Source organism: Bos indicus x Bos taurus, chromosome X, assembly GCF_003369695.1.
Source record: "Bos indicus x Bos taurus breed Angus x Brahman F1 hybrid chromosome X, Bos_hybrid_MaternalHap_v2.0, whole genome shotgun sequence".
NCBI classification, from domain to species: domain Eukaryota; kingdom Metazoa; phylum Chordata; class Mammalia; order Artiodactyla; family Bovidae; genus Bos; species Bos indicus x Bos taurus.
The window spans coordinates 125,413,259-125,432,268 of NC_040105.1; the positions used below are offsets into that span (position 1 = coordinate 125,413,259).

At 38.7% G+C, this 19,010-nt stretch overlaps 1 protein-coding gene across 5 annotated transcripts in view; it reads right to left on the reverse strand.

Annotated features, from left to right (window-relative positions):
• LOC113887349 (transmembrane 9 superfamily member 2-like) overlaps positions 1 to 19,010 on the reverse strand; it is an 80,642-nt gene that overhangs the window by 49,224 nt on the left and 12,408 nt on the right. For all 5 annotated transcript variants that reach the window (XR_003509714.1, XM_027534444.1, XM_027534446.1 and 2 more), the window contains exons 6-7: positions 11,032 to 11,159; positions 6,222 to 6,333 (exon numbers count right to left, since the gene is read on the reverse strand). Coding sequence is in view for 4 of the 5 variants with exons in the window: in XM_027534444.1 (XP_027390245.1) it covers positions 6,222 to 6,333; positions 11,032 to 11,159 (240 nt within the window). In the remaining variant the exon portion in view is untranslated. The remainder of the gene's footprint in view (positions 1 to 6,221; positions 6,334 to 11,031; positions 11,160 to 19,010) is intronic.

The following is a 19,010-nucleotide window of genomic DNA, read 5'->3' on the forward strand; positions in this document are numbered from 1 at the left end:
ACCAGCCCCCCAGGGCCTCGCCTTCTGGATGCCCCAGGGCCTGCTGGCCTCTAGACACTGTCTTCCTGCCAGAGCCCCGCCCTCCCCTGGGGGCTGTCTGTAAAGCCCTCCCATCCCCACCCTTTGTTTCCAGGCATAGTTCCTGCCCATTGTAAACTCATACCTTGGGGACTTCCCTGGCAGTCAGGGAAGCAAGATTTCACATGTCAAAAAATAAATAAAAAATTAAAATAAACTCACACCATTAAAGTGGTTGTTTTAGGAGCCTGGATTCTGTAGCCAACTTAATCTAGATTTATAATCCTTTACATTTGTGACCTTGGGCAAGTGACTTTATGAGTCTCAGTTTTATAGTCTATAAAATGAAGATTTAAAGGGAATTGCTGGTGGTCCAGTGGTTAGGACTTGGCACTTTCATTGCTGTGGCCTGGGTTCAATCCCTGATCGGGGAACTAAGATTCTGCAAGCCAACCTAGACAGCATATTAAAAAGCAGAGACATTACTTTGCCAACAAAGGTCCGTCTAGTCAAAGCTATGGTTTTTCCCATGTTTGGATGTGAGAGTTGGACTGTGAAGAAAGCTGAGCACCAAAGAATTGATGCTTTTGAACTGTGGTGTTGGAGAAGACTCTTGAGAGTCCCTTGGACTGCAAGGAGATCCAACCAGTCCATCCTAAAGGAGATCAGTCCTGGGTGTTCATTGGAAGGACTGATGTTGAAGGTGAAACTCCAATACTCTGGCCACCTGATGCAAAGAGGTGACTCACTTGAAAAGACCCTGATGCTGGGAAAGATTGAGGGCAGGAGGAGAAGGGGACAACAGAGGATGAGATGGTTGGATGGTATCACCAACTCGATGGACATGGGTTTGGGTGGACTCTGGGAGTTGGTGATGGACAGGGAGGATGGTGTGCTGTGGTTCATGGGGTCGCAAAGAGTCAGACACGACTGAGCAACTGAACTGAACTTGTGGATAATGGGAGCCAGGTTTCTCAATATCAGAGAAAGAAGTTACAGATCAGCAAGGGGAAAGGGCTAGCACGACCACTGCTATACTGACATACTGATCAGGGAGATCAGTATGAATTCCTATTTATCATATTTATTTTATCCATTTATTTTTATATTTTCCCATTTACAATTAGAAAATAATCTATGGAGTGCTACTTTGTCACTGTGAGAATAACCCAGTTTCTCCAGCACTCAGTCATCTACAGTTTTAATATCCTTTAATCAATTATTGACCTGAATCAATTATTTAGTTGGAGGATAAAAGGAGACTTATTTTCTTTTTTTTCTCCTTACTGCACTGTCTGGCATGTGGGATCTTAATTCCCCAACCAGGGACTGAACTTGTGCCCCCTGCATTGGAAGCGAGGCGTTCTAACCACTGAACCACTGGGGAAATCCAGAAAAAGAGACTTATTTTCAAATTCTGTCATTCCCACTGAAGCAATTCAATAAATGATAATTAAGTACACAGCTTCTCATTTGTCCACTGAAAGCTATGTTATAGGTTCAATACAATTTTTTATTGTAGAGAATTGAACTTTCATTTTCATAATATTAAATTTAAAATAATATAATCTCACCAAGTTTAAATTTAAATAATGCAGAAGAAAATTTAATCATATGGCAAGTGTTTACATTATATGGTTAAGTTAAAAGGGCAGGTTACAAAACAATGTAGCTCATCCAATTCTCACAACCTAATGATACTACTAGTAGCAAGCATTGTTTGAGCTCCTTCTTTGTGTCAGAAACTATACCACGTGCCTTTAGTTATATTTCCTTATTTAAATTTCACACCTGTGATGTAGATAATTACTATTATTGACCCCGTTTTACAAATGAAGAAACTGAAGATCGAAGTGGTAAATGGTAGGCAAGATCTAGTATAGTAAGTAGTGGTAGAAAACAGGAACTCAAACCCAGCTGTCTGATTTCAGAATTATCTCTTAATTCCATACACCAAAATTTTCATGGTGGTTCTCAGCACATGGTGGTATTCTAAATGACTTTTATTTACATTTTGTGATCTTTCTATATTTTTAAAATGAACATGAATTACTACTATAATTTTTTTTTTACTTAAAACAACTGACAAGGACCTACTAAATAGCACAGGAAACTATATTCGCTATTATGTAATAACCTATAAGGGGAAAGAATCTAAAAAAGAATATATATATATATATATATATATATATATATATATATAATGCGTGTGTGTAACTGAATCTGTGCTGTACACCTGAAACTTACATGATATTGTATATCAACTATAGTTCAATAAATTTTTTAAATTTAAAATGTAAAAATTTCTAGTTTAATAGAATCTTGTAAGGTACGATAAGACACAACCACCTTATACACCTAGTGTGCACATAGTAGAATCTGCAGTGGGATAGAAATGTTACTCCAGAATAGTACTCCATAGTCAAAGAGGAGTCTAAACTGTTGAGTTAGACTCAGTCAAAGGTTTCTCTATTAGGAGACTTTAAAACACTAATGTGGGCTTCCCAGGTGATTCAGCGGTAAAGAATCTGCCTACCAAGCAGGAGTGTGAATTTGATCCCTGAGTCGGGCAGGTCTCCTAGAGAAGAAAATGGCAACCCACTCCAGTATTCTTGCCTGGGAAATCCCACGGACAGAGGAAGCCAGTGGGCTACAGTCCATGGGGTCGAAAAAAGTCAAACATAGCAACTAAAAAACAATATCAAACACTCATGTGCTTTGTGAAGCTACAAAAGCAGACAGTAGGAAGTAGCATTTTCCAAATTTGACTAGCATTCTTGGGAATGCACTTTGGGACATGTTGATATGTACGATTATCACTGGGTAAAAAATTTTAAAAAAACACAAACATTTTGAACCCAAGACAGAAAATAAAGAAACAGCACCATGAGAGATATTCATAACCACTCTTCCTGGCACCCTCCCCACAACTGTAACAGCAACTTTCTGGTGTTCAGATACAGAATATTGTGGTTAAAAGCAATTAAGTAAAGGCAAAAAAAGAATATTGTGGCTTAGTGCATTCTCACTGTGTAAGTGTACTCTGCACCTATGAGCTACTTTTGCATAAGACATTTGTAAAGCAAGCGGTCCTGTATCTGAGAGAAGGCACAGGAAACACTGTGTGTCTACTACCGGCTAGGAGCTGTGCTAAATATTTTATATGTTTGTTCACTTATCTCTGCTAGCAATCACATGAGGTGACTATTTTATCCCCATTTTACAGGTCAGGAAATATAGGCTCAATGTAACCTGCCCAAGTTCACACAGCTAAGAAATGTCAAAGCCAGGATTCAGACCTTGGGTTTGTCTGGTTCTTTCCATTGTACCACATCTGGAAGCCACAGGCCTTCTAAGCACCTTAAATGAGTTTCAGTGGGAAGGAAAATTCCTCTTCTGAAATAGCTTCCAGGATTAAGGAAAGTTAAAGAACAAGGAGTTAAGATCTAACCCCAAATAAGGCAATTTCCTCAAAACCCCCACATGCTATGCTGCTGCTGCTGCTAAGTCGCTTCAGTCGTGTCTGACTCTGTGCGACCCCATAGACGGCAGCCCACCAGGCTCCCCCGTCCCTGGGATTCTCCAGGCAAGAACACTGGAGTGGGTTGCCATTTCCTTCTCCAATGCAGGAAAGTGAAAAGTGAGAGTGAAGTCGCTCAGTCGTGTCCGACTCTTAGCAACCCCATGGACTGCAGCCCACCAGGCTCCTCCGTCCATGGGATTTTCCAGGCAAGAGTACTGGAGTGGGGTGCCGTGGCCTTCTCCGCCCATATGCTATAGCTGCATCTAAACCTGCACCTTAGCTCTTTTGACTGCCACAGTTGCTTCCAGCAGGCAGACAGACCACCAACACCATACCATGTAGGCCTCTGGCTTGAGTCTAAACTTCAGTTTAGATGTGCTTTCCCTTGACATTTCCTGTAAACATAAGCGTTCTTACACTTAAATTTTTTTATTTTATTATTTTTTTCTTCCAGCTTTACTGAGTATAATTGATATACAGCACTGTATACATTTAAGGTGTACAGCATAATGATGGGACTTAACATATGTCATGAAATCATGACCAGAATAGGTTTAGTGAGCATCCATCATCTCATATAGATACAAAATTAAAGAAATTTAAAAATATGTTTTCCCTAGGATCAGAACTCCTAGGATTTACTCCCAACTTTCATATATAACATACAGCATTAATTATATTTATCATGATGTACATTACATCCCTAGCACTTATTTATCTTATAACTCCAAGTTTGTAGTTATGATCACCATCATTTAATTCCTCCCTCCCCTCATCCCCTGCTTCCAGTAAGCACAAAGCCAATCTCTTTCTCTCAGTTTGTTTTTGAAGTATAATTGACCTACAAATCTGTCAGTTCTTGTTACACAACATAGTGATTCAATATTTCTATACATTTCAAAATGATCACCACAAATAAGTCTGTTACCATCCTACACTTAATTTTAATAGCCAATTGATAAGTGATAAAAATGTATAAGAGCTTCCACTCTTCAATCTACTTCTGATAATAGCTTGAAGTCGGAATACTATTTTCAATCACTAGGGAAAGGTTATTTTAATTTCTTCAGGGTGTACTTCATTCCTTTTCCCAGATTACACTTCTGTGTTTCATCCAGAGATTAGAAGACTGGACTATACTTATTGGACTGGTAAATTGCCTGTTTTCACCAATTGTATTTTGGGTAAACTGCAGGATGTAGGATCAAGTAATCCTGACCTCTAGCTGGATGACTCAAAGTACACACACACCTCTCTAACATAAACGCTTCTCATTTTCTTTACAGTAACTCTGTAGGCAGAAAATATAATAGACCTTTAATATAGAAAGCCAGAATGGAATAGTGGAAAAACTATGAGTTTGGGGCCAAACAGACCTGAGTTTGAATATCACTTCCACCTCCTGCTAGCTATGATCTGGAGAAAATTACTTCAGCTCACTGGGCTTCAGGATCCTCATTTATAAAATGGAGATAACCACTCTAGGTGATACATAGGGACAAAAGCAAGGCATCCCCAAACTGGAATTGCTTTGAGAATGAGATTAGGAAGAATTGTGTTATAATGGCTGTCAGGCCATCTATAGAAATGACACAAACCAAGCACAATTTGTAAGTGTTCAAAGAGATTTGAGACCTGATCCCAAATAAGGTGATTAGGGTTTTGTCTCAGGAAAGCACATCCAAAGCTGTAAGAAATAAGCCTTGTATAAAATCAAGTATAATCAAAGCTGAATCAAAAATATGACACATAGTCTTTAAGAAAAACTATAAAGAGAAATACATATACCTACATAGTGATAAAAAGTTTTCCCTATGAAAGGAAAGCCCCAGTGTTCATTTTCTGGAGAAGTACCTCTAATACTGTCCAAGGCTAAGAGCACCTGACCCATGAATATAAACATCTGGTCCATGTGCCATACGAATATCATCTTTTAATACTTGTCTTCCTTTTTCTCTGGGGTCCTATGTTCACCAAGAAACTTTCTACTTATTCTATTCTGTTTATATTTGTTTTCTCATATCTCTTTATCATAGGCAGATGTGCTAACCAGCTAACATGAATGATGTGGTCAACAAGGCATTTAGATTTCTCCAAATAAATTATGAAATTGGTGTTCTGGTTTAGATATTAGACCCTTAGGAGTTTGCCTAGTATGAATCTATCTTACTTTGTTATACTCACAGAATTAAAATTCTGAAGCAAGATTTTTTAAATTGACAGAAACCTAGTATTGCTGAGCATGCTAGGGAACAACCTAGCAACTTTCTTGTGAAGAATTTGGTAATGTGTTATCAAAATGTGTACACCCTGGGACTTCCCTGGTGGTCCAGTGGCTAAGACTCTGTGCTCCCAATACAGGGTCCCGGCTTTGATCCCTGATAAGGGAACTAGATCCCACATGCTGCAACTAAAGATCTTGCATGCAACAACAAAGATCAAAGATCCTGTGTGCTGCAACTAAAACCCAGAGCAGGCAAACAAATAAATACGTCTTTTTAATGTTTACACCCTGTTATCTAAATTCCTACTTCTAGGAATTTAATGCAAGCCTGGTAGGAATGCAAGTCCATCTGGTCGCAAAGAGTCGGACACGACTGAGCAACTTTATTTTCATTTCATAGGACAGTTATATACTTGATTTGGAAGAAAAAGTAAGATTATGGCATGGAATACTTACTTCAAATTTCACAGAATAAGTGTAGATGATGTTCAACTTATCTGTATAGTCTCCAGGGATTTCCATAGGGGTTCCATTGCAAGTTAGATGGTTTTCATCTACATGTTTGTAGCTAGTAAAAGAGAGGGAGAAAAGAAAGGGAAGGGGATTTTGATATCAAATTGAAATTGTAAATTTCTGATTCATGGCTCTTTGGGCATGTAATAACAGCAGGATGATAAAAATGGGCCTTTCATTATATTCTGCATTTAAAACTCTTTACAATTTAAAATATTCTTGTTTCTAAATGTCCCTAACATGCAAATAGACTCAATATCCTGCCGAAAACACAACACTTAAGAACTTTCTCTTTGACTGTGGATAGATTTTTTTTTAATCCTTCTATTAGTAAATGGCTTTATTTTTCATCTTTCATCCCATCCCTCTCTTCCATATACTAAAAAAAAAAAAATCTATCTTGTAACCTCAACTATAGTTAGAAAATCAAATAGATGAGACAGAAGTCATATTTATAAGCACCCAGAGATTTGAGGGCCTACTGTGTGTAAAATGCCATGCTTAGCCATAAAAGGGCCTGAGGATATATCTATGTGAACCTTTTGTGTTTGAAAAAGAGAATGATTATTAAAACCCAAAGATGGAAAACAAAAACTAGAGAAGCTTCAAACTAGACAGGACTGGTGAAGCTAGCAAATGCCTGGTCAGAAATAAAGTGACTCTTCCATTTCTTGAAAAATAAAAGAATAAAGGGGAGAGAGAAAAATCAAAAGGAGAAACCATGTTGCTTCATTTATGAAATAGTTAACTCAACATACAGTTTACCCCATGGTTTCTGTCTAAAGATTAATATGCAGTCTCTACACATACATGCACAATCAAACCACTCACTCACAACTGCAAAGGTTATTGGTGTGCACATCTTTTGTATTCATTCTTGTAACCCTACTGTCTGGTCCATATGTGCCCTTACAAGTGTAGGATAAACGTATTCTTTTAAAGCCAAAATACATTTTAAAATAGCTATGAATTAGAGAAATCATAATTGTTAAGGCTACAGGTCAACATTTCACACTGAAGGGAAAAATTAAATTACTGCATGATAATGCATATCAAGTATGCTCTGAAGTACGGGTCTTAAACCCCGTACAGGGAAGATCTGCATTTCATTTAAGAGACTGTGTGGCAAAAATTCTATAAAGGTCTCTAATCAAGTTAGAAGCCCTATTTTAAACCACTGGCCTTATACATGGATTGTATAAGGCTTTCCAAGCCACTTTCACAACTTCAACTTTTACTCTGAGATGGGAAGTCACTGGAAGAGTCTAAGTGGCGGACTGACATGAGCTGAAATTTAAAAAGGCTCACGTACGTGTACGGCTGAGTCCCTTCGCTATTCACCTGAAACTATGACAACATTGTTAATCATCTATACCCCAACACAAAATAAAAGTTTAAAATGAAAAAAAAAATAAAAAGGAATGCTCTGACTGCTGTATTGAGAAAAGGTTATGAGAAGACAAGGGTAGCAGCAAGGAGACCAGCTAGGTTTCTGCACCAACCAGGTAAGTATGACGATGTCCTGGACCAGCTGATAGTGCTGGAGGTGATGACAAGTGGTGTATTCTAAATACGTTTTTAAAATAGAGCCACATGGGTTCTTCCATGGTGGTCTCTGGGCTTCCATCACAGGGAGCATGGGATCCATCCCTGGTCTAGTAACTAAGATTCCACAAGCCATATGGTGCTGCCAAAAAAAAAAAAAAAAGCCAGAGCCACATGATATACTAAAGGATTGGACCAGATATAGGGTATGAGGGAAGAATGATAAAGAGAAATCAAGGGTGATGTCATGGTTTGGGGGTCTGAGCAACTAGAAGGATATAGTTGCCATCTACTGAGATGGAGAAGACAACAAGAGAAGTGGGTTTGGACGGAAGATTAGAAGATTATTTGGGGACATGTTAAGTTGGAAATGCCTATTAGACATCCAAGTGGCAAATAGACAGCTAAATATACAGGTCTAGAGACCTAAGAGGGGCTTCCCAGGTGGCATTAGTGGTAAAGAATCTGCCTGCCAATGCAGGAGACACAGTAGACACGGGTTTGATCCCTAGGTCAGGAAGAGCCCCTGGAGGAGGGCATGACAACCCTCTCCAGTATTCGTGCCTGGAGAAACCCATGGACAGAGGAGACTGGTGGGCTACGGCCCATAGAGTAGCAAAGAGTCGGACATGACTGAAGCAACTGAGCACACACACAGAGACTTAAGTGTCATTGTGGTATCTGATACCAGGAGACAGGGTAAGATCACCAAGGTGAGTATAAAGAAAGAGGCAGAGCTCAAATACTGAGTTCTGGAGCCCTCTGATATTAAGAGCTTGGAGGAAAGAGGGACTTCCCTGGCAGTCCAGTGGTTATGACTCCATACTCTCACTGCCAAGGGCCCAGGTTCAACCCCTGGTTGGAGAACTAAAATCCCACAACCGTGTGGTAAACCCAAAAATGACAAAAAAAAAAAAAAAGAAAGAGAGGTTGGAGAATTTGGAAGACTGATGAGCAACCAGTGAGACAAGAGAAAACCAGGAAGGGGTAACCCAAAAGCCAATGCAGCAGGTGTTTTAAGGAAAAAGAGATAATCAGCTATGGCAACCATCAGGGAAATTAACAGGGTACAGTACCTGAAAGAAAACACAAGACTTCAGACTTAGAAAACCATTAGGCCTAACTCACATCTATGACCTTGAGCAGACTGCCCAATTCTGAAAAAGATGAATTTTAACACAGTCCTTATACTCAGGGGGACCAAATAAATGAGCTTTACTGTGATTAGATAAAAGTTTTATTGCATGCATACATAAGTGATTACCATGAGCAGGATAGATAAATACAGCTCTAAAAAATGATTTTCTTGGCTTTTTTTTAACTCTGTCTGAGCCTGAGAGTATGAAATGTGCCTGTAAGCACTAAATTTGATTTTCATATAGCTGATGAGATTAGCTTCCTATATCATACTTTGTATGTTAACTACCTTTCTACCCAAATGACTTTCAACAGGAGCAGCCATTCTGAGTCAGATCTCACAGTCCATGAACCTAAAATTCTATTCCCACTTATCAGAAGTGACATACACAAAGAAGCATGGGTGATTGCCCTTGACAATTGTTAGCATTCCCTGGCCTCTCTGGGTAGCTCTGTTTATCCTGTTAATGATAAACACGCCCTGATCCTTTTAATCTTTCTTTCATTCCCTATCTGCAATACCTTATGAAATAAATCTTCAAAAAAATTTAACATAGCCACTAATTTCCAAAAGAATATCTTTTTATAAAGATAAATCAGAGTTGGAAAGTACCAGTGTTCTTCATCTTCTGGGGTCTTGTTTATCTAATGAAATATATGGACCCTTTTACCCAGAAAAATACACATCAATAAAAACTGGGTTTGATGCATCAGAATCTATATTCAGTTCAGTTCAGTTCAGTCGCTCAGTCGTGTCCGACTCTTTGAGACCCCATGAATCGCAGCACGCCAGGCCTCCCTGTCCATCACCAACTCCCAGAGTTCACTCAGACTCACATCCATCGAGTCAGTGATGGCATCCAGCCATCTCATCTTCTGTTGTCCCCTTCTCCTCCTGCCCCCAATCCCTCCCAGCATCAGGGTCTTTTCCAATGAGTCAACTCTTTGCATGAGGTGGCCAAAGTACTGGAGTTTCAGCTTCAGCATCTATATTAAAATTAACCCTAACCCCTAATTCAGTGCCCTCCTTTTGTAGATGAGGAAATTGAGCCTGTGAGACATCAAGTTAATGTACCCAGGGCCAAAAGCTTGGTACAGTACATTCTTTAACTATTCTTTCCTTTTGGTCATTAGTTGTGACAGATGGAACAACCTTGGCTAAAATAAAATAGGCTGGTAGACTTAAAAACAATGAAATCTGATCCATCTTGATGAACTTAGGGTTGACTTCCAAAATGGAACCAGCAGATATGAGACTAAAATCCAAATTTCCAAATTCCTTGTTCTGTGTTCAGAAAACTATACCATACTTACCTCCTTTAATATTTCACCTTAGTCTCAAAGGATAACTTCCTCCATCCTAATATACCAGATTTTGTAACATTTTACCCATATCAATCACGATTTGATATACTGTATGATTTATTTCTCCTCCCTCTTTTAATTGAAGAGTACCAATCTTATCCTACAGTTTCAAAGAATCTTGAAGTTAGAACATCATTTGCACCTATCCAGTCTCTTACCCAATGCAGAACTGCCCTTGAAATTCATTAAGTATTCACTTACTAGGGACCAGACACTATGCTGGGTGCTTAATTATGAAATCTCTAAGAGCTGGGTCATCTAGGCTCTTCCTACAACATCTAGGGGTTAACTACTCACTACTTCTTGAGAGTGCTTATTCAACTGTTAGAGAGCTCTAACTGCTAGCAGATTCTTCCTCAAACCCAGCTGGTACCTGCCTAATAGACTCCACTGTAACTAGAATTCTCCTCTGAACAAACACAAACCTTAAGGTAATCTCTGTCATGTGGCAGCAACTAAAGAAGAGTTAGGACACCCTCAATAAGGCTATTCTCTTCCAGATCTGTCAGTTCTTTCTCACACTACATGTTACTCGCATGCTTACTATAAGTAAAAGGGTATAAAATTGTCTATTTGATTTTTTAAACTTTATGTCTAAGGTTATATCACACATATATCCTAAAAATGAAAATTCTGGTGAGATCTTCTACATTTTGAATTAATTTTTAAATTAATGGAACTAATTTAAAAGATATTCTATAATTACCTTTTGGGCTCAAGTCTAGCAGAAACCAATTTTGAAACATACCAATCTACTTCATTTTCACTGTGATATGTAATGGTAATATCAACGTGGTTGAAGATGTAGTAAGTATTAGTTTTGTTGAATTCAGGCTGCAAAAATATAAAGAAATTTAAAAGAAGTTTGAATGTTTCCTATAAACTCAAAAATATAAATTGTGAGCATGGAATGAAAATGGGATATATTAGTTCTAAAAAACCAAGCTATAAATTAAGAATACTGAAGTGTAAATGTGTTTTTATAAGATTAAAAGTGCAGCCCTGAACATCTGGCCTAAAATTAATATGTTACTTAATTCTATTGTCTTAAACAGTTGTTACAAAGGAATAATATTGAAAATGTAAAATTCACAAATGTATACATTGCTGGTTTTAACCACACAAAAATATGAAGTAATGCAAATAAACTAATAAAATGTTATAGGTACTTAAAGTTTAAGCATATCAAGAGTTTGGCCTTTATTTATGGTTAAAGTAAGGAAACAAGAAAAAATAGAAGACGTGTTGCAGAATGCAAACTGTGGTGTCTCTGGGTAGTGAGACTACAGGCATTCATTTGTCCACTGGTTCTTTAGATTTTTCTGTACTTATCAAATTTTGTATAATGAGGGTATATTTACATTTATAATCAGAGGCATAAAACAGAGGCACCAAAAAGTGAATTAAACTCTATCAGTCAAGTACTCTTTAGTTCGTTCCCTAACAGCCACAACTATATCTGTAGGTAATTATCCTACATCAATGCTTCTTAAACTTGAAAGTTTATTCAAATCACCCAGGGATCTTGTTAAAATGCAGATTCTGACTCACTGGGCCTAGGGTGAGACTTGAGATTCTATATGTCTAACAAGCTCCCAGGTGGTGCCAATGCTACTGGTCCTGGAACACACTTTGAGAACCATTGCTCTAATTCAGAAGAAAGAAAACTTCTGACTGCTCTTTTCTGGTAAAAGTGGTTAAGGGAGAGTGAATGATTATTTTTCCATAAGGATGTGGGAGAAGCTTCTGTATAAGACTTATGATGGGTTGGACTATCCCCCAGTACAGTGAAATGAAAGATAATATAACCATACAGAGAAATACAATGCAGCTACAGTAGATCTGCACGTACTGATATGGAGGTATGGCCATGATAGACACTAATAGAAGCAGCACACTGTGCTTAGTCACTCAGTCACATCCAACTCTTTGTGGCCCCATGGATTCTAGCCCTGCAGGCTCCTCTGTCCATGGGGATTCTCCAGGCAAGAATACTGGAGTGGGTTGCCGTGCCCTCCTCCAGCAGATCTTCCCCACCCAGGGACTGAACTCAGGTCTCCCGCATTGCAGGTGGATTCTTCACCATCTGAGCTGCCAGGGAAACTCAAGAATTCTGGAGTGGGTAGCCTATCTCTTTCTCCAGAGGGTCTTCCCAACCCAGGAATTGAACTGGGGTCCCCTGCATTGTAGGCAGATTCTTTACCGGCTAAGCTACCAGGAAAGCCCCAGAAGCAGCACAGCATAGGGGTTAAAGAAGTGGACTCCACAGTCAAATTGCCAAGGTTGAAGACTCAGGTATGGCATGTACCAGCCTGTGTGATGTTGGCCAAGTTGCTTAACCAATCAGTGTCTTGATTTCTGCACCTTTACTGTAGACATCATAACAGGGTGTGTGTTAGTTGCTCAGTCGTGTCCAACACTTTGTGACCCCATGGTCTGCCCATGGAATTCTCCACACAAGAATACTGGAGTGGGTTGTCATTCCCTTCTCCAGGGGATCTTCCCAACTCGGGGATTGAACCCGGGTCTCCTGCATTGCAGGCAGATTCTTTACCATCTGAACTACAGGGTGCTGGAAGCATTAAATCAACGCATGAAAAGCATTTCAACTACCATGAGGCATAAAGTACTGGATCTGAGAGATAACATGGTAACAAGGTCCTTCAGGATCTGAATCCTGCTTATCTCTCCAGACTCATCTGCTGCCATAGCCTCTACTTAAAATCTGATGTTACTACAAAAGAATTCTTTATTCTGTGCTCTCACAGCACTCAGCTCATATCTGTGCCACTTATATCAGATTGTAGTCGATGTATTTACATGTTTACATCCCCTAGTAAATTGTGTTCCCCATATGATCACAAGGCTAGGAATTTTGTCTGGCTCATTCATTCATTCAACAAATATTTTTGAACATCTACTATGTGCCCGGCACTTCTCAAACATGTTCTCAGAGCTAATATCCTGTAGATGTTCAAAAAATACAAAAAGCAGTTTGGGATGGTGCAAAGAGAACAGAATTTGGATCAAAAAAACATTGGCATGAGGGAATTCCCTGGCGGTCAAGTGGTTAAAACTCAGTGCTTTCACTGCCATAGCCTGCGTTCAGTCCCTGGTTGGGGAACTAAGATCCTGCAAGCTGCATGGTGTAGCCAAAAAGCAACAACAACATTGAGATGGAATTCATATTTTGCCACATACAATCTTTTGTATGTCAATTTTTCTGGGCCTTGGTTTTCTTAGCTGTAAAATGGGGCTGCTGCTGCTGTTGCTTAGTTGCTCAGTCATGTCCGACTCTTTGCTACACTATGGACCGTAGCCCACCTGTAGCTCCTCTGTCCATGGGGATTCTCCAGGCAAGAGTACCAGAGTGGGTTTCCATGCCCTCCTCCAGGGAATCTGCCCAACCCAGGGATCGAACCCAGGTCTCCTGCATTGCAGGCAGATTCTTTACTACTGAACCACCAGGGAAGTCCATAAAATGGGGCTACCATCACTTAATTCATGAAATTATTAAGAGGAATAAGTGAGAAATCATATGGAAAGAGCTAGTACAGTACTTGGCACAGAATAAGGAAGTCATTAAAAGATTCCTTCCTACTACATATTAAAATTATGCTTTAAAACTTTAACTAGATTTCCAATTCCCATCTTATTTGGGCCAAATCTCCTGCTGCAAAGCACAAATGATAAACATAACAAATATCTCCTTAAAAGCAACATGAGCATAGGATGTAGCACATTGACCCCTAACGTAAACTATGGACTTTAAGTGGTCACCATGTGATGCATCAATGCAGGCTCATCAGTTGTAATGAATGTCCCACTCTGGTGGAGGATGCTGAGAATGGAGGAGGTTATGTCTGTATGGCACAGAGGGTATATGGGAAATCTCTGTACCTTCCTCTCAATTTTACTATGAACCTAAACCTGCTCTAAAGAAATAGGCTTTAAAATTTAAAAAAGCAACATGAGGTGACAAGAAAGTAAGGAACTACCAATGCCAAATTCTTTTTTTTTAATTATTCTTATTTTTTAATTAATTTTTTGGCCATGCCATGTGGCATATAGGATCTTAGTTCCTTGAACCAGGTATCAAACCCATGCCCCTTGCATTGGAAGCCCAGAGTCTTAACCACTGGACTGCCAGGGAGGTCCCAATGCCAAATTCTAAGGGGAAGCAGCAAGCCAGAGAGGTCAGCTGGGTAAGGAAGCACTGATGCTGCTCTTGCCCTGAGGACACCTGCTAATTTGGGCAAACCTGAACTTCGGTTTGGGTAGCTTCCAAAGGAGGAGGAAGGGGCACTCAGGGAGGGCCCTCCCAGATGAGAAGGCTAATATGAAACCCTCTGCACACTAAGCTGAGACCACCTACCCCTTCCAAAAGCAACATACTCAGGATAAAGGTGAGCCAGAAGTGAGCCTACTCCTATAGTCCCAATGGACTATTGGGAAGATGGCCTCAAAGATAAACAGAACCAGATGCGGGTAGGGGGAGAGAAATAAACTGTCCTCAAAAATCATAGATTTGCAGGCTGGATTTACATCATCTAAGTTGCCTCAGGAAGTTTAAATTATGAATTTGCCTTAAGGTGTTCCCGGACTGGTCTTTCCCAAAGACACCAATGTGGAAGTAAATGAAAATCCTCTCTGAAGGAAAGTACTTTGACCCTAGGACTCAAACTCCACAAATACTACTTGAGAACAATGAATATGAAGTCAAAATAACGAAGCATACAAGGTAAAAAGGAATCATGAGCGGGAACTAGCAGAAACAAATTTGTAAAGATTTCAGATCCAGGAATGATAGAGGCAGATTTAAAATTAACCAAACTTAATATATTTCAAAGACATCAAACACAAGTGTGAAAGCATGTGCATAAAATAGATAAGTATAAAATAATGACCTAGCAGATTTGAAAAACAACAAAACTTGTAGAAATGAGAAAGATTATTACTGAAATTTTAAAAGAAGGAACATGTGAAAAGAGAATTTATAGACTAGAAGATACACCAGAAGAACACAGTACAGAAAAAAAATAGAAAATACAGAAAAAAACTTAAGACATGTAGAGAAGAAAAAATACTTAACATAGCTTTAATTGCAGTCTAAAAAGGAAAGAAGAAAAGATCTGACTATGGCTGAGAATTACAGAACTGATAAAAGGCACCAATCCAGGAAACTCAAGGAATTAACACCACGATTAAAAACACAGCAAAACAAAAATCCATAACCAGATGCATAATCATGAAACTGAATAACACCCTCTAAGAAACAGGTGACTGGAAGGTCCCTGGTAGCCTAGTGGCTAAGATTCTGAGCTTTCACTGCCTCAGCCCTGGTTCAGTCTCTGGTTAGGAAATTGAGATCCTGAAAACCATATGGTGTGGCCAAAAAAAAAAAGTGACTAAGAAGTAGGTAGAAATGAAAAGACTATAACAGAAATTCAAACCTTAAATATTAGAAGAATTACAACAATAAAATGTAGACCACATAAAGACTTTTCAAAGAAATATCATATTTCATGGAATTGAAAATGCCACCATTTGCAAAATATCATTTTATGTGCTGCTAAAAAAATACACTGCCAATTAAACTTTAACATGCCATCAACTGGAAGACACATCTTGATTTCATAAATGATAAAATATGGGGAAACATGAGTCTTAGAATCAATAAAATGTGGAATATCAAAATAGTAAACAAAATGTAATATAACAGAACTGAGAGTAAATGTCATAGCAATACATGTAAATGGACTTAACTCAGCCATTAAGAGGAAAAGATTTTTCAGAAGATGCCCTGAAGCAAAACCCAACAACATGTTGTATAAAAGAGACACATCCAAAAGAGATCTGGAAAGTTAAATTGAAAGGATAGGCAAAGTCACACCAAGCAAATGTATGCAAAAAGAAAACAGGAGAGTGGAATCTCCTCCTCCAGACATGATGGAAGAACACGAGACTAGATTTACTCTTTCACCTTAAACAATTTTTTCAAATGGTTAAAATATTTGAAAACGGTTTTCAGACCTTGGACAGCAAAGAACATTAAGAGAGTGATCACCTAGAGAAGGGGAAGCCTCAAGCTTCCTTCCCAGAGAGAATTTCCAGGCTGTGGTGCAGAGAAGGGGTACCCAAGGAAGCCCCGCAATCTCCCCAGTTGGGAAGACAAAGTTCAAAGTCCAGAGAGGCCAAGGGGGCTGGATTTTGTGGGGCAGAATACCAGAGACAGGGAAGCTGCACAGAGATTTTGGGAGATAAACGAGGGCTCTCTTTCATCAGAGTATTGATCAGTGCATGCGTGTAAGGTATGCCAGTTATTGATTTATTGCCTCTCATTGCCAAATTCATGCTCTTTGACCTCTGTGAAAATTATCTGGGCCCTTTGAGTATTTTAACTAGGTTTCCTTTGCAAGCTGGCACTGAATGAAGCTTTGTCAGTAGAGGGCGCTGCCTAGATGCTGCGAGAGAAAAGGTTTTTGTTTCCTGGTTGATGGAAGCTTACGGTTTCTGAAGCCTCAGCATCCTCTAAGGAATAGTGGATCCAGTTATCACAGTAAAAGAAAGAAACAAAAGACACCAGGTGGAGGGGGATGAACAAGCAGAGCACAGAAGACTTTTAAGGCAGTGAAACTACTCTGTAGGATATTATAACAGTGGACACATGTCATTATACATTTGTCCAAACCCATAAAATACACACAAGAGTGAACCCTAATGTAAACTATGGGCTTTAGGTGAAATGTGTATCACATTAATTAATGTGTATCACATAGTGCTACAGTGTGTATCTTCACTGTGTATCAATGAAGATTCATCAGTTGTAACAAATGTACCACATTCTGGTGAGTGATGTTGATAATGAGGGAAGCTATGCATGTGTGAGGGCAGAGGCACCTGGGAAGTCTCTGTACCTGCCATTTCATTTTTCTTGACCTAAAACTGCTCTAAATAATAAACCTATTTTTTAAAAAGAGACATTATGTGCATCCTGATGAAAGAACACATCACTACCTTATCTTGTCAAAGAGATCAAACCTGAATCTAATCAAGCCACTAGATCCATCTATCAATTTCAAAGAAAACAGGGACAGAGGAAAATGTACCATTGTTTGGATGAATGATACAGGAATAGACAAATGTATAAATCTGTGATAAATCAAATCCAAAGATGCTAATTATAGAATCTAGGTGCTGGGTATCTGAGTGTCCACTATACAATTCATTCAGCTTTTCTGTGTGTTTGAAAATGCTCCCCCCAAAAAGAGAATGTTCAGTCCATGGGGTCGCAAAGAGTCAGGACACAACTGAGCAACTTCACTTTCACTTACACAAGAAAATATTGATAAAAGATATATAAAATGCTCAAGTTTAAACCATAGTGTTGAGAGATGTAGACTTGGGTCATAAAACTGTAAAAGAAACTCAAGGAAGTGATTAGGGTGAAAAGTTAGGATTGTGGTTATTTTAAGGGACGCGACAGAGTTTCAATGGGTAGGATACATGGATACCTTCTGAGGAGGCTGACCAAATTCAATTTCTTGATCTGGCTGACATTTACAAAGGTGTTCCCCTTATAATAGTTCATTAAACTTTATATCTGCTCTGTGTGGTTTTCTGTTATCTGTTTTTGTTTGTTTGTTTTAACAAAAAGGGTTTTTATTAAGTCCATATCCTTTGGAGAGTTCCCTGGTGGTCTAGTGGTTAGGATTTGGCGCTTTCACTGCCATGGCCATAGTTCAATCTCTGGTCAAGGAACTAAGATCCCATAAACTACATGACCCAGCCAAAAATAAGAACCATTCCATATAGAATTTCATCTAGAGTATCAAACACAGACTTTATTTACCCAAATTTCTCCTGTTCATTAACTTCTCTCTTCTGCTATTTGCTGCTTTTCCTCCCACATTCCCTATGTCAATGTTTACCATTGTGAAGAATATATATCACTGGGGATATATGAGATAATCTTAGGTAGTAGATGAAAAAACAATCTGTATTCTACTTTTCTATGTACTTGAAAATAGATGAATAAAATATATATGTACACTAAGCCTGTAATTTCTATAATTTCCTTTTAAATAAGTTCTTATAAGTTAAATTAGAAATAAATACATATTTGCCATCTCTTTTGCAGAGCATTGTATTAACAAGCCTCCTAGACTGAGCCACATGACTATTGAGGTCCTTAACAAAACAATAGCTTTTATAAAGCAATTATATTCCAGTTTTTTTTAAAGGAAAGAAAAACTTTTGAAAAATAAAACAATTATTTTGTTACTACTTCTAAACTCTATCCCATTTATCTCAACTTTCTTACCTCGGAGTGATTTCTCTGTGCTCCAAGAATTGGAGCTTCTGGCCTTGGTCTTCTCTGTATTCCACTCCAAATCCTTATGCTTGTCAGATCTAAAGCCATTTGTCTTTATATCTTTACCTTTGCTAGTAATATCTCATAAATGAAATCATACAACCTGTAAAATTTTATTTCTGGCTTCTTTCGCTTATACAAGTTTGAGATCTCTCCATGTTGTGCATGTGTCAACAGTTTGCTCATTTTAATTGCTGAGTTGTTGTACAAGGAATGAATACCCCATATCGTCTTCATTTACTCACCTGCTGAGCGGCATTCACATTGTTTGCAGATGTTAGCTGACATAAATTGTTACAAATGTTTGTGTA